Raw genomic sequence first — 17,810 nt, 5'->3', positions numbered from 1 at the left:
AAATAGACGTCTCTTTGTTGGATATATTTTCCTTTTTTCCTTGTTGGATGCATCCTGATTTTCTTAGGCCTATTTGTGATGTCACAGATCTGTTGTATACACCAGTGGACACATAACACACATAACACTTATACTGACCAGCCCATCAGGGTCACAGGTCACAGTGTGTTGCTGTCAATCAACTGACCACATGAACGAACACTTATTCTCACAGTAAGTAAGAGCTCCATGCCTAGTTGCATGCCTTCATACATAATGGATTATAACTTGAAAATCCTAAAAACATGGACTTTACATGAAACTATTGAAAAACATGCTTGAGGTAAGTTAGAACTTCTATCACTTTATCATGCATTGTTATTAGTTACACCATGTGAAATTAGTTTACTCATTAATAGTTAGACACTCCATGTATTCTTTTGGCTATAAGGAAAGAATGATGAATGAATGGACATCACTGATTGAACTGATCCATTTTTCCATATATCTATATCTGATGAGAAAAAATAGATAAACTTTAGCAAAAACCAAATTAATACAATAATGATTTTAACCAATGGAAAATTTAATAACTTTATGGATCCCTAGTACTATTTGATCATATTCATATAATGTACATAACATGTTCCTCCTCTCTCTGCATCCAGAGAGTGGACTATGACAAAAATCTGTCACCACACATCAGGCTCTCCTCCTATATGTGTGTGTATATATATAATAATATGATCCATAGTATTATTCACAATAGCATAATTAGGATTATTTTACAAACATTATCACATAATCATGTGGGTTATACCTGATCATTGGACTTCTCCTCATGTAAAAGGGATTTCTCTTTACATAGCCAAATAGTACGTAAGTAAATCTCAATAGACAGTCATTCCTTCAGAGATACTTTTAAATTCGACCCCTGACCTCCTTTCAGATATATATTTTTAAGTTAAACCCATGAACTTCCTGTCAACACGTCCATCCATAATAGCCTCGCCAGGTCATGAGAGAATGCCAAGCTTGCCCTTTTCCTAAGAATATAAGACAGGTCAGATGCCATTGGGTTACTGAAAAGATCTGACATTTTGGAGACAACTGGTACATTCCCAGATACAATCTTTTGACTATCAATAGATTTGGTTGGCTGCAATTCTTTAATTTCAGTTAATACTGGAATTTCAATTTGTGGATTTTCTTGCATGGCATATGGTTTATATGCAACATGTAATTTCCTACGTTTCTCATAGATTTTGTCACTTTCCCTCCTATAAATAGGGGACACTTTAACATGATTTGACAGATGTCTCTTAATAGGCTTTGCTTTTTGCTTTGGACATACTCGATTTACATTTGACATATGTTTCTGATGTCTTCTGGCCATGTCCAATAAACTAGCAGCTTCAAATAAAGTCTTCTTATCTGAGGCACTGGCAAGGGTGACTGCATCCAAAAATTTGAACTTTTTAACAAAACTTTTCACCATAGATGAAGAGTTCACCTTTTGAATGACAGTTTTGTATGTTCTCTCAAATTTAGACATGAATGCAAATGTACATTCTTTTCTGCCAATCTTTATCTCATTCAGTATGTCAGATGTTGGCATGCTGTCACCTCTAGTGCACCAGATTAGTTTCTTTAATCTCTCCACATCACTGTCTTTTAACCAATCATTTGACTCGTTATCATAAGACATTTTTGCAGACAAACGTTCTGTAAAATCAATAGGAAGCCATAATTTAAACAGTTTATTTCTCTGTTCAATATTTAGATCAAATTTCTCTGCATGGCTTTCAAAAATTTCTGAGTTTCTACACACATGGATCTTTACATCATATGTGGGAATGGCTTTACTCAGATTCATCAAATATTCCTGAGATTTTAATTTCAATTTAGTTTCTTGTATCATTTGTTCCTCACCATCTATGGCCATTACTGCCACATGGTGCTCTTTATCAACATATTGAGATTTCTCATCTGTCTGAACAGATTTATGCATACTATTACTTAATTTCTTTTCTGTTACCATGTCATTAAAAATCTTTACCAAAGAAGCTATATTCCTAAATACCTGCTTCTCTTTTGTAGAACAAATTCTATTTTCAATCTTAGAATTTGCCTGCTCACATTGTGTATACAAATCTTGCCATATACTCGCTAAATTGTCACTAGACACAATTTTAAACTCAACGTTACACTTTTTAGACAATGACTCTAATTTTTCCATACTTTAAAAGTAAAATCTTTACTCACCACTGTAGAAAGCTTCACCTTTAGCTTGTCCTTGGAACAGTTGGTCCCTGTCATCAGAACGTCTCAGTACGTCTGGCACTTGTGGTCCTTCTGTGTTTCCTCACAGGCTTTCCTCACACAGGCTTCCGTATCATATAACACGTACAACAGTCATCTGTATCTCACCAATATAAGTTCTTTTTCGAAGTCTTCCTGAATCTTGCAATTCATACAACTTGCAAAATACTCCTCTCTTCCCCCTTAATTGCAAGTGAACGGAACGAGAAAAACAGGAAAAAAAAAACCGACCGTGCTGGCTCGCCACTGTTAAATAGCCATGAAGTAACGGAGGAAGGCTGGCTCGCCACTGTTAAATATCTTGTATTTGCCGGTGAGACTTGTGTCCACTGTTAAATATCCGGACCTGGCCTTGTCCACGATAGGAAGAAGTCAGCTTGTTATAAATCAGTGTAGAGGTTTATTAATATCTTGAAGGAAAACACAGGAACAGGGAAAATGTCCAAATAATACAAATATCAGTCAATGTCAATAGCTTACATCTTCAGAGAAGTTAAATCATCTGGATATCTTGTAGTTACAGCTTGGTTCATGCTTGTCATCTGGTTGGTGGACTTGGGCTGGTTACGACGTCCATGGATGTCCATCTGCCTGGACCACCCACCCTGGTGTTCCCAAAGACAGACCTCCTGGTCTTCCCCTGGTCTTCCCAAAGACAGACCCAGACATGTGTATTTCTTACTCATTTATATTCATGAGAGTGGGTGTTACCTTCCATCTTGTAGCTATGTAAGGAGATTTCTAAAATGGTCTACTCTAACCGCACCCATGCACCCAAAATATAAGACTATGATGTCAGTAGAGTGTTAACCCCATGTCTGCTAGAGAATATTGTAAATATATAATATTTAACACTTAGAGTTTCCATATTTTCTAATTATATAATGACAACTAGGGTTGAGTGATCGGGATCGGAAAAGATCAGATTCCGATCGGCGATCGAGTAAATTTCACGATCGCGATCAGAATTACGATCCCGATCTTTTTAGGCAGGATCGAGGTCGGAGGTTATTTCCCACAATGCTTTGCTACTGGCCATGCATTGTGGGAAAAGCTAACAATGTTAGCTAGTCTAGAGATGAGCGAGTACTATTCGAAGCACGCTCCCATAGTAATGAATGGATGCAGCCAGCACACAGCCTGTGCCGGCGTCCAGCCACTTAACCCCTTGCACGCCGGCTGCATCCATTCATTCCTATGGAAGCGGAGATGTAGCAGAGTCCAGTATACGGCTCAGCAGGAAGAAAAGAGAAGAGTAGATAGTATCTATCTACTCGTGAACTTCAGCCATGGCTTATTATATGGCGAGTGCCTCGTTGTCCTCACAAAGTGATTAGGACAATGAGTCTGTGTAGTAATCCTCATTCTTGATAACAGCTGAAACCAGTGCATGCTTGTTCATCGAGAGATTACTTGCCTTCAATGGAATAAAAAATCATTGTCCACCAAGGGTTTTCACAGAAAGACATTTATGGCATATCCACAGGTTAAGCCATATATATGCAGGGCCTTTTAGGACCTGCTCCTATTTCTAAATTACTTCCTCAACCCCAAGGTTCTGTTTCCCAAGTCTTACCTGACTATTACCTCCCTGACGGGGTTGTCCTTGATGATCGAGTTTTACAGAAACTGTGATTCTTCCCCTTGTAAATCAGTGACTCCGTTGCAGATATATTGCTGTTTTTGTTAATATGCAAATTAGCTATTTCATTCAACAAGGGTGTTGCCACTTATCTCTTTGGAGCAATGGCAACACCCTTGTTGCATATTAATAATTCTGGCCCATCTTGGATGGTTCCTTGCACCAGAATTGAAATCTTTGCCAGTCAGGGGTTGACATTTACTTTCTGATTAAAATAAAATCTGACAGACTGAGGCATCTGCACCCTGGCTACCTTGTGCTCTGCCCTGCTATACTTACAGCCTTACATAATTTAGTAATTACCCTCAATGTCTTAAAATGGTACTGAAAGGCACGTACCATTAAGAAGTATGTAGATAAGTATGTAGGAAAGTTTACAGGGGCTGTCCACTTTTTACACTGGCAGTCTCAGACTGCACTACTTAGGATAAGCCATCAATATTGGAACTGCAGGAGTCTGACCCCCCGAGACCCCGCAGATCACCGGTACCAAAACAGTGTGGCTCTTTGTATTGTTTATGTACTGTGAGCCACATTGCTCACTCACCATATAAACTGTAGCCGCTAGTGTAGGTACTGGAATGCCATCCCATAGACTTCAATTAGACTGGGTACTGAATATTTTCAGGGGTCCTGGTTGTTTGACCACTGCAGATAAAATATCGATGGCCAGAAAGTGAATTAACCTTTTAATACTTTACCGTACCCCAAACCCTACCACATTTTTTTACCCTTCTTTCTTCCGATAGCGGTTTTCATGAGTTAGTGTATGTTTGAGATGTTTTAAACTGGGGATCATGACTGCAGATGTGTCATTACTTAAAGGGGTTAATCAGGACTATGATACTGAGCTTCAGAAGAGAAATGGAGTTCAGTATCATAGTTCTCGATGACCTCTTAAACTTTTCTTTTGGCTTCACTGGTTGTGAATTGCAGCCTGTCAAAGGTATTGTTAGTGTGGGGTTTAAGTTATTTTGTGGTCAACAAAGATCTTGCTTGCAAATACCATCACCATAGCTGTAGTTCACTCTTATTTTTATGTAATGAATTATCTAATTACTATGGTTGCAAATAGTTCTATTTTTTTTACCTAGCTTAGTATCTCTAGACTGTTTTAATCTTTATATTTATATTGGGATAATCATCTAAACATGCATATTATACATATACATTTCTGTTACTAGTTTAACTGGTTTCTAAATATGTCTTCTATCTGAGTTTTTGAGAAGGATTGCAGAACTAACTATAAATACTTAATCTTTATGTTGAAAACTGAGTACATGGTAAGGGACCAATGCACTTATAACCTCTGTATCCTACATGATTATATGTTGTTTATTATTATATGTTGTACATGTAAGTGTATGAATTTTGGTGGACAAGACTCTTCAGAAGGATGAATCAATAAAATGCAGCTTGGAAGAGTGAACTCTGTAATTTAATACTTATGATGTGTAAAAGCCTATATACTTTGTTGGCAGACGTTTCAGTGTTTGAGAAAAGCAATGTATTTTCTTTGAATCACACAATTCACTTCAAAGGTTGAACCCAAATTTTAGGTCAATATGTGTATTGCCAATCCAACTTTCAAATTTAGTCCTGAATATATCAAAATGAGGTAAATACACATAAAACTACATTTAGGTCAACACAAAAATACCAAAATCTAATATATATCAGATCCAAACAACATCTTTGGTTCTTTTATGTAGTGTTACATGTTCCAGCTGTGTTCCAACAACACAACCTCTACTAGAATTCTTTTAATAAGGCTATTAAAATAGTGAATCACTAACTGTAAGTTCACATTACCTTGGTCGTCGGAATGCTAACCCGTACTGTTGACAAGCTAGGCCTACAGTTGGAGTGTAAACAATAGGCATGAATCTTTCAATATTAGATGTCAAAACTTTGTAGAAAAGCTTCTCATTTCGATCCTGAAGACCCATCAGTAAAATATACCTGGAAAAATGCAAAACAAATACATTTAAAAAATCTTATTCTACGTGTTTTACATTGTATTTCATCTTTTCAGTTAACCAATTTAGAAGATCACCAATTTATACTGGATCTCTTTACAATATATGCACCATTTCTTGCAAAACCGTACCTTTATCTGAAAGTATGATACGAATACAATGATAATACACCATCATTAAGTAATTCAAAGAAGTTAATTGAATTAAAAATGTAATGTTAGATGTCAAAACTTTGTAGAAAAGCTTCTCATTTCGATAGGTTGTGGAGGCTTATAGTGTTCAAGATGCAGCCAAGCCCTACCAAGTCACAAAAAGCTCCAATGAGTAAGTAATCCATGTAGGCCCCTCCATTTTCCTGCTGAGTCACAAAAAGCTCCGGGGAGTCTGAGACTCAGCCCATATGATGCCATATATATGCATATATTCTATAGCTACTTCATGAATTATTTGACATCTACTCAAACACATAGACTTCATGATTTTTCAGTCTAGCAATAATAAAACCTGGTAGAGAAACCATTACCAACAACACATAGAAATCTAGTTGTTGAGGGAGCACCTGCTTAATATTAGAAACCATTTTCGGCTATGTCAGCTCATCTGCCAATTACTAATACCTTTGCCAAGTTCTTAATAAACCCCACAGCCTGGCTAATATAAACAACTCTTCATCACGTCAGACTTAACACTGCCAAAACCCCTTCAGAAGAAGCCAAGTTATGATAGTTGTCTAGGTTTCCTGAGGACAATCAATGGGAATTTTTGCCATAATATGTAGAATTTAATTAACACATATCAACCACAAATGAATTTCTGCAATGTGAGAACCAATGACTGCTCCAGGTATTCTGATACTGCCCAGTTACTTTCATTGGAATAGTTATGAAACTCTAATGTTGGGTTTGTCTCGTCTTTGTCTGGGGTTTTATGGACAACTCTACATTATAGAAATGGTATATACAAACAAACAAAGCTACACGTTGAAGCATTAAAGCGTTCCTCCAATTATAAACAACTTTTCGTAAATGTATAGTAGATGTGAATATACAAAACTTTATAATATATTTCCTCCACCTTATCTTCAGTCAAACTGTTGTTTACATAAGATTCATTCTCTGAATCCAACCTCATACACAGAACTCTATAGAGAAGGCAGGGGTAGAGTATGATGATGCTGCCGGATGGTTATTTAATTTATTGCCTCATTCTGTGCAGGAGTGGCCTGTTATCTACAACATGGCAGTCTTAAGAGCACAGAGTAGCAGAAACAATAATTTGAGTGTCTTTTCTAGCAGCCTTCTCCTTCCTCCCTTCTTTATAGAATAACATTTAGAAAATAACTTGAAAAGTGGAGAAGAACACATATTTCATATGACTAGAGGTACACTTTAAATGAATTTCCCTAACTAGTCAGCAAATCCTACTAATATTATAAATGTGAAAGTTTGTGTGTTTGGATGTTTGGATGTTTGTGAGTTTGGATGTTTGTTCCTCAATCATGCTAAAACGCCTGGACGGATTTGCATGCAATTTTCCACAAACATAGTTTTCCCTTAGGATTGAGTCACAGGCTACTTTTGGTGCCCCTAAACAACATGGCTTCCTAGCAGGAGACTCACAAAAGCAGGACTCCTAGCCCCAGCTATAGACTCACACACACTGCCTGGCATTTCCTGCCTCAACCTGCCTGCACACTCCCTACTGTCACCTCAGGAGTAGCCCTCACTCTACTCACTCACATTTACATATAGCTTTCCACTATATAATACATCACATTGTCTGTATCACGACATACACAATACAACACATCACATTGTAATTACATGTATCTCCTATCACTGCTATATACAGTACCTGATACATATATACTCCTGTACACAGGCTGTATATACTATATAATTACATGTATTACCTATCACTGCTATATACAGTACCTGATACATATATACTCCTGTACACAGGCTGTATATACTATATAATTACATGTATTACCTATCACTGCTATATACAGTGCCTGATACATATATACTCCTGTACACAGGCTTTATATACTATATAATTACATGTATCTCCTATCACTGCTATATACAGCGCCTGATACATATATACCCCTGTACACAGGCTGTATATACTATATAATTACATGTATCTCCTATCACTGCTATATACAGAGCCTGATACATATATACTCCTGTACACAGGCTGCATATACTATATAATTACATGTATCTCCTATCACTGCTATATACAGTGCCTGATACATATATACTCCTGTACACAGGCTGTATATACTATATAATTACATGTATCTCCTATCACTGCTATATACAGTGCCTGATACATATATACTCCTGTACACAGGCTGTATATACTATATAATTACATGTATCTCCTATCACTGCTATATACAGTGCCTGATACATATATACTCCTGTACACAGGCTGTATATACTATATAATTACATGTATCTCCTATCACTGCTATATACAGAGCCTGATACATATATACTCCTGTACACAGGCTGTATATACTATATAATTACATGTATCTCCTATCACTGCTATATACAGTGCCTGATACATATATTCTCCTGTATAGAGGCTGTATATACTATATAATTACATGTATCTCCTATCACTGCTATATACAGAGCCTGATACATATATACTCCTGTACACAGGCTGTATATACTATATAATTACATGTATCTCCTATCACTGCTATATACAGTGCTGATACATATATACTCCTGTACACAGGCTGTATATACTATATAATTACATGTATTACCTATCACTGCTATATACAGTACCTGATACATATATACTCCTGTACACAGGCTGTATAACACATCACATTGTCTGTATCACAACATACACAATATAGCACATCAAATCACACTTGCTAGCCCACCAAACTTTTCATAGCACTTTTACAGTTTCACACGTCTGTGTCCGCCCAATTCTCAAATCACCGCAGACGAAGTCGCGGGTAAAAGCTAGTGTAAAATAATTTTTAACGGGAATCTGTCAGGTGCATTTGGGACACTTAACCATCAGCTAGTTCTAATAGACTGGTAGTTTAATATCCCTATACTATAGTTCTCTGTATCTAGTTTACTCATTGTACCCAATGAAAGCTAAGTCTGATATTCTCAACTGACTTATGTCTGGAGCTCCTGGCACATGTAAAGTTCTTCACTGTAACTGGGGCAGTATAGCTCGGCTTCACTGCACATGCACCAAATCTCAGGAGCAACGGCGAGTACATCGGAAGCACCAGGGATGAGCATCAGAAAAGAATATCAGTCTTATCTGGAATATTAGGGATTTTTTTAACTCAAGCACAGACAGGTATACTATGGGAATATTTGGGACACTAAACCATCCATCTAAAAGGACCAGTTGGTTTAAGGGGGGTCTATTTTGATATTTGCTAAACTTCTCTTATATGTATGCCATTGGCACCTTCTGCTTATATACTCCTGGTATTTCTATATTAGAGCAAAACTGTCCTGGGTTATTTATCTCATTGCATGCTGCAGCTTGGCTCACAAATCATATCTGTGTATTCTGCTGTATGATATACTGTGGCAAAAAGCACTATATTGAAAGAATTTCTATTAATGTTGAATTTGGCATAATGCATTAATAAATCTGACTACCAATTATGAACAATGTCATAATAATATTGATACATGTATCTCAATGTCTGATGCTAGGTTCACACTAGCGTTCGGCAGTCCGTTCTGTGGTTTCCGTCCTCTGCATGCAGAAGACAGAAACCTGTCAGACCGGGTCCGGACACAGAGTACTGCATGTCCGACTCTGTGTCCGATTTGAAAAAAAAAACGGTTTTGCGGTGCAGAGCATTAAACGCTCACCGCCGCTCACGGCCGGACATCTTTCAAATGGGCTTGAAACATGCAGGCAGGTTTCCGTCTCTTGCCTCTGTTTTGTGCAGGAAACGGAAACCTGTAGAACGAAGACCGGGCGCAGATGTGAATGAGCCTTTATTTAGAGAAGTCTCCTGTAAGACTTTTTAGGAGACTCTATACTAAGGGATAACTCTGATGTCTAATGCAGTCAGGTTACTACTTTCTAGATGATCCACTTTTATCTGCTTCTGTTATATTAGCTATCTGTCACTTTAACTTCTACACTTAAAAACTGAATATGGTATATAGAGAGGATCAAGAGTTGCCAACTGTATTCAACAAAGAAGATGTTAGTAAACACTGTACAACCTGTAACATCCTACAGGTATGAAGCCTGCTCATGTAAATGCCAATATCCAGTAAGCAGAATATCATTCAAGCAAGAACAAATATAAAATGGGTTACAGAACAGTACGTACCATTGTGGAATACCTAGATGACATAACATGTCTATACGTCCAATTACTGTGCAAAGGTTCAATGGCAGTGTGTGTAAGGTCAAACAAGTCTAAAAGACTGAACTGTATAAATGTACGTATAAAATCCCTGTTAGAATGTATAGGATGAAAATATTTCTACAGGTGTTTGCTGAAACTAAATAAATATAAAATGTAACGACATGTTACATATGACGAGCTGCCAGTTAATTGACAAAGACATTTACAACTTTCATTTGACTCAAAGAATGGCTCATGTATATGTCTGCTGGAATAACACTGCAGAGGAACATAATATCAGACTATTACTCCTCTTTTCCAGTATACTATTCTCAGACAGCACAAGCAACTAATAAGTTCATGAATAGATTTTCTAATTTGCTTTGGAAAAATCGCAACTGGAATCTGATGAGTTGTTATGGTCAACTGAGTCTAATCCGGTCCAGAGGTCTTTCTAATGATCTTTTTACACCTAACCATGACAGGGGTATCATTTACATTTAAAGGAAAAGTGATCTCACTATCATCATAAACAGGGAGTCTTGACTGTAAGAGCTGATAGATTACTTGAAAAACATAATATTCTAAGCTATGAACGTGGGTTATTTATTCAAGGATTCATTTGAAGTCAGAAATACATTTATCTCTTAATCTAGGTTAAATGGTGTTTCATAGGAGTTATGGCCTTATTCTGGATCAACACTGTAGGATTATAGGTTGTACTTGATAGACTTATGCCTTTTTTCATAGGATTTAACCAGAACCTTCATACTAGCCAAAACGTATAAAGTGAAGTGAATGGGAACTGTACAGCATTAGAATGGCACAGCCACTATGCAGTGTATGAAGCAGAAACAAAATAGCTGTTCAGATGGGCCCCTACATTCTGATATTAATGACACACCAATATCAACTCTTGGACAACCCCTTCAGTCGTGAATTGCACATTTGTATTAGAAAAAAATGGCATTCTCTTCTAATTTTATTCTTAGGACTAAGGCACATGGCAACACCACAGGCAAAGAGTCTGTATGGTGGTGCAAATATTAAAGAGATTGATTAAAAAGCCTGTGTCCGCCGGTGTATAATGCCTCAGCAAGGCGCCATATCCTGCCCTTAGAGGGAGTCTGTTGCCAGGGTTATGCATATTAAGTCATTAAAACAGTTAGATAGGTCAAGCTCACCTGAATATGACACTTTTTCCCCATGAAGATTTGTTACTCCATGGCAGAGATATTCATTTATTTCATTTAAATGCAACTGAGCAATCTGGAGCACCAAGAGCGGCTTTGTTGCTTAAACTGCCACGCTCTTCTAATACACCCTTTCCCCCCCTCCCTTCTTAGTGTTCTCACATTCACAGCAGCATATTAGAGCATTGTGGGGCATGAGCATACTGTTCATTGGGATATTGTTAAAGGGATATTCCCATGTACATAATCATAATAATAGATAATTAAAAGTTAAACATTTTTGCAAATTTAAGTAATTAAAAATTCTGCAAAGTTTTAAAGATTTTTTCCTAACTTTCTTAGTGGTGACAATCTTTTATCTTGATCGGTTGCCATGGATACGACCACTAATGCAGAAACTTTCTATGGTCTGGGACTTGTCAGGAACCCAGCTATGATTCTCTTATTGTAGCTGAGTTATCAGGCAGGGACACTACATGTATCAGAAGATATCCCGGCCACAATAAAGAAATCATAGCTGATTTTCTGACCTTAGAAAGTTCCTGCATTCATGGTCGTATCCACTGGCAACCGATCAAGACAACAGACTGTGACCACAAGATATTTAGAGAAAATCTTTAAAACTCTGCAAAATGTTTAATTACTTATATTTGCAAAAATGTTTAACTTTTATTTATCTATAAATTTATAAATAATTATGTACATGGGAATACCCCTTTAAATAACTGAGTATCTTGGCAATGGAAGTACAAATTTTTATGGAGTAAAAGACATTACATTCAGGTGAGCCTTGATCTATCTAACAATGCTGCTGGTTTAAGATGCCTCACCCTGGTGACAGACTCCTTTTAAGGCTTTTTCTGTAATAATAGCCATATCATTAAATATATATTTGTTTACTGTTACTTTAATTCTTTAACTTCTGGTAAATACAGTACATTCGACAGAGAGAAAGTCTGACGTGTTTGCAGTAGACAGCTCACAAAATTGTTCCAGTACTTCCACCACAAACTATTGAATTACTAAGATATGGATATTATCAGTAAGTCACCATTTGTAAATAATACATCTCCCTTATACAGTGAGGAGCTCCTGCCATGTGCATCCTGTAAAGGATCCAGAGAAGGAGATGGAATAAAGCTCCTGCTAGCAAAGTGAAAGTAAAAAAAAAAACAGCAGGTACATTTTGGTGTTACTATTCCTATTAGTGTCAGGGGCTATTAAAGGGATCCTATCATGCAAACGCTTTTTTTTCCTGAGTAACATGTAGGAATAGCCTCGTTGTCTTCTCTGCGCCGCCGTTCCGTAGGAATCCCGTTTTTTGTCGGTATGCAAATAAGTTCTCTCACAGCACTGGGGGCGGGTCTCAGCGCTGAAACAGCACTGGGGGCGTCCCCAATGCTGCGAGAGAACTCTTTCCAGCGCCGCCTCCATCTTCTTCAGCAATGTCCTCTTCACCCGTCTTCTTCTGGTGCAGGTTTCAGACTTCTAGGCCTCGGGCAGAGCAGACTGCACATGCCCACAGGCCACAGGAAAATGGCTGCTTACACAGTATTGTAAGCGGCCATTTTCTTGTGGCCTGTGGGCATGCTCTGCCCAAGGCCTAGAAGTCTGAAACCTGCGCCGGAAGAAGAGGATGAAGAGGACGTTGCTGAAGAAGATGGAGGCGGCGCTGGAAACAACACAGCTCAAACAGCACTGGGGGCGTCCCCAATACTGCGAGAGAATTCATTTGCATACCGACAAAAACTGGGATTGCTACGTAACGGCGGCGTGGAGAAGACAACGAAAGGTAGGAGAAGAATATCCTTTTTTAAGGCTATTCCGACGTGTTTGTATGATAGGATCCCTTTAATTTAGTTTTAGTAACTACATGTACCTCAACTTAAAAACACGTAACTATCATGTCCCTCACATTAAACCCTTTGTACCTCACATAAGGATTACTAATATGTGAGACATATCAGGTGCTAATAAAGGACCTTAATGATGAAGATACTTAATTATTACCTTCAAGTCTCTCACATATTAGTAACGTTTATGTAAAGCACACGGGGGTCAATGTGAGAGACATGATGGGGTTAACTGCTATTAATATGAGGCACAAGGAGTTACAAAATTGTAATGCACATGACCATACTTTTTATCCACAACTAAGGATAAAATTATGGACTATTATATTTCAATTGGCCCATACACAGATGCTGTTGTTTTTGCAGTGTGTTCAGGCAAAAAAGGCTATTTACCTCTATTATTTTGATTGTTTGTGGGTTTTTTTGTTTTTTTTTCTACTTCATGCTTTGTGGACCTAGAATAGGGGTTGGGATTAGGAATATGTTATACATGTTACCTACATTACTTCAGGCAAATATTACAGACCAGTCCTCGTAGCGTATTATTCCAACAACTATACAGTGGATCAACTTCGAGAAATAGTATACTTGAATATATTTACACAAATTATGTTACAAGTAAACATGTAACAAAAAAGAAATATCCCTTTAAACTTGTAAAATGTGTTTATTAAGAATTATTCATAACACTCGAAACAATTTAAAGAGATTAATAAATGGCAATGGAAAACGGAAACCTCACTATTGTGCTGTTAATTTATTGTCCCTTGGCTCATGAATTAAGATTTCTATTTTACAGCACAGATGTTGTCTGCATTACTGCAATGGGAAATGCTTTTACTACCACATAAAATTCTGCTGGTTGCTGTACATGATACTAATCACAAATGTAAATGGTGGCTTCGACTTCATGCTGCTAAACCAATGACACTAAGGAGGACAGATGCTGCAGAATGAAATGACGGACATCTTAAAGTGTAGCTAAACTTTTTGCAACTTGTGATTTTCTGCAGCATTTGTGTCCTTAATACATTTTGTAATATACTCAACAAAGTTTGGCTACTTTCTTTGAAGTCCTGCATTTCTTTATTCTTTCCCTTGCTTCACTATTGGGATCTGTACCCTGCTTCTCACTGTATATAGTGTACGGGATTATGTCTAATGCAGGGAAGATAAGAGTGGGAGAGACATTATAAACTGTAGAAACTTGCTTCTGGTGCCGTATGAAAGAGAAGATTTTTATGTGGCACTATTCTTTATATGACCTGTAGTATTTCCAGGGAGATCACTGATTAAAAATACAGTCAAGGATTGGGATATTTATATGCCTCATATGTAACTGTAAAGTAAGCCTCTCACCCTCTTCTTGCATTACTCACAAGTCCATATACAGTAGTTTACACAGCGAGAAGCAGCAGAAGCTCTCAATAGAGAACCAAGGTAAAGAATAATGAAATGCAGGATTTCACAGTAAGGAGCCAAAATAGATTACAAAACTTAATGACACAAATACAGAAAATACAGAAAATCAGAAGTCATTTCAAAGTTTAGTTACACTTCAACTCACCTAGATATGGAGTCAAAATTTCTATTCTAACAACAATTTTATATATTTCATATTCACTGACCTGTCATTTTAATATATCTCCTTCTATCCTAGTAAAGGTATTGGAGATATCATTAACAACAAGGAATACATAATGTATGGGGCCATGAGACTAAATAAATTATGTTAAAGTGACACACCTTGTAATACTATCCACAGAAAAAATATAAGCAAGTCATCTTTATTGAGTAAAATGAGAATCATGGGTCCTTATTAGAGATGAGCGAGTACTGTTCGGATCAGCCGATCCGAACAACATGCTCCATAGAAATGAATGGACGTAGCCAGCACGTAGGGGGTTAAGCGGCCGGCCGCCGTCAAAGCGAAAGTACCAGGTGCATCCATTCATTTCTAAGGAGCGTGCTGTTTGGATCGGCTGATCCGAACAGTACTCGCTCATCTCTAGTCCTTATCCCCAGTGCTAATCTCAACCTAATGGAAATGGTGTTAGTACATGAGGACTTCCACGTTGATGAGTGTAAACCCTCTGACTATACTATGACTACTGTTTGTATCTGTTTTCAGGGATTGGTACCTACAGTACTGTATCTTAAAGGTGTATTCCCACGTCGCATACTCACCAGTCTTCACTGCTGTAAAATCTTCTTTCTTCCAGGTTTCTTGTGTCATTTGGTGGGCGGGGCTTCACATGCAACCTACCGTTTAGCTCCACCCCCAAATTAGTGTGTAGCTCCTCCCACCACATAGCGTGATCCTATGGGGCGGCTGAAGGGCCTGTGATGTCATCAAAGGTCCTCAAACAACACTATATGCACAATATTGGACTATGAAGTACAGGCAGGAGCAACTCCATTCTGTGTTACATACAGAGACTGCCTGTCTCTGCCATAATGAACACAATTGAATTAGCTAGCCTGATAACTGGGAGAACAGAAGACAAGTTCAGAAATGAAAGCAGCTCCTCTCCCCTATCTGAGAGCAGGGAGCTAGGTCACGTGGTGTAGACACAGGAATAGCTAGAAACACAGGCTCGCTCCCATGCACTTAGCCCCTCCTCCCTCCCCTCTGAGAGCAGGCAGATACATCACTTGACTTTTGAGCAGATAAGTCAGGGCTGTGGCCACAATGAATTGAATAAAGTAAGATAGTGGACAAACAAAGCAGTTTTGCTGAAGCAGTGTATTTAGGAAAAGTCTTACATCCACATTAACAAGCAGTATAAATAGGATCCTTGTGATGGGACAACCCCTTTAAGGGGAAAAAAAATTGTATTACTTTCACTGCCATGCAACATTTATCTCAATATTGATACCATCATCTACGTCATTTCTGTAAACCATTGTGCTTGTTTGCCTGTGAACTTTAATATACTTTATCTACTGTTGCAAACTAGCATGTATAAAAAGAGAGAAACTGAAGTCTAATGGTTATATTTTTCTTACCTGTCAAGGTCACACTTCTGTCTTTCATAGTTTCGGAGCACCCTTAAAACTTGAACATCTTGACTGAGGAAGCAAGGAGGTAAAAGTCCATGAATGCCCAGCTGCAATCTCTCTTCAAGAGAGAAAGCCATGCCCTAGTAATAGAAGAAACAACAAAATTTAAGTCAGTCCTTTCTATAGATACATGATGTATTATCATACATGATGGAAAGTCTACAGTAACCCATTTTAAGCATTATAGTAGCACTGACCTGTTTTAAGCATTATACAGTCCTATGAAAAAGTTTGGGCACCCCTATTAATCTTAATCATTTTTAGTTCTAAATATTTTGGTGTTTGCAGCAGCCATTTCAGTTTGATATATCTAATAACTGATGGACACACTAATATTTCAGGATTGAAATGAGGTTTATTGTACTAACAGGAAATGCGCAATATGCAATAAACCAAAATTTGACCGGTGCAAAAGTATGGGCACCTCAACAAAATAGTGACATTAATATTTAGTAGATCCTCCTTTTGCAAAGATAACAGCCTCTAGTCGCTTCCTGTAGCTTTTAATCAGTTCCTGGATCCTGGATGAAGGTATTTTGGACCATTCCTCTTTACAAAACAATTCAAGTTCAGTTAAGTTTGATGGTCGCCGAGCATGGACAGCCCGCTCTCAAATGATCTGAAAACAAAGATTGTTCAACATAGTTGTTCAGGGGAAGGATACAAAAAGTTGTCTCAGAGATTTAACCTGTCAGTTTCCACTGTGAGGAACATAGTAAGGAAATGGAAGACCACAGGGACAGTTCTTGTTAAACCCAGAAGTGGCAGGCCAAGAAAAATATCAGAAAGGCAGAGAAGAAGAATGGTGAGAAGAGTCAAGGACAATCCACAGACCACCTCCAAAGAGCTGCAGCATCATCTTGCTGCAGATGGTGTCACTGTGCATCGGCCAACAATACAGCACACTTTGCACAAGGAGAAGCTGTATGGGAGATGATGAGAAAGAAGCCGTTTCTGCAAGCACGCCACAAACAGAGTCGCCTGAGGTATGCAAAAGCACATTTGGACAAGTCAGCTTCATTTTGGAAGAAGGTCCTGTGGACTGATGAAACAAAGATTGAGTTGTTTGGTCATACAAAAAGGTGTTATGCATGGCGTCCAAAAACAGCATTCCAAGAAAAACACTTGCTACCCACTGTAAAATTTGGTGGAGGTTCCATCATGCTTTGGGGCTGTGTGGCCAATGCCGGCACTGAGAATCTTGTTAAAGTTGAGGGTCGCATGGATTCCACTCAGTATCAGCAGATTCTTGAGAATAATGTTCAAGAATCAGTGATGAAGTTGAAGTTACGCCGGGGATGGATATTTCAGCAAGACAATGATCCAAAACACCGCTCCAAATTGACTCAGGCATTCATGCAGAGGAACAATTACAATGTTCTGGAATGGCCATCCCAGTCCCCA

At 38.0% G+C, this 17,810-nt stretch overlaps 1 protein-coding gene across 1 annotated transcript in view; it reads right to left on the bottom strand.

Moving 5' to 3' along the window:
- ME1 (malic enzyme 1) overlaps positions 1 to 17,810 on the bottom strand; it is a 193,499-nt gene that overhangs the window by 135,421 nt on the left and 40,268 nt on the right. The window contains exons 2-3 of the mRNA XM_075268253.1: positions 16,353 to 16,486; positions 5,756 to 5,905 (exon numbers count right to left, since the gene is read on the bottom strand). Of these exons, the coding sequence (XP_075124354.1) occupies positions 5,756 to 5,905; positions 16,353 to 16,486 (284 nt within the window). The remainder of the gene's footprint in view (positions 1 to 5,755; positions 5,906 to 16,352; positions 16,487 to 17,810) is intronic.

Source organism: Leptodactylus fuscus, chromosome 3 (genome assembly GCF_031893055.1).
Source record: "Leptodactylus fuscus isolate aLepFus1 chromosome 3, aLepFus1.hap2, whole genome shotgun sequence".
Lineage (NCBI taxonomy): Eukaryota > Metazoa > Chordata > Amphibia > Anura > Leptodactylidae > Leptodactylus > Leptodactylus fuscus.
Note: the sequence above shows the minus strand (reverse complement) of the source record. Positions and strands in the feature narration are given on the sequence as shown.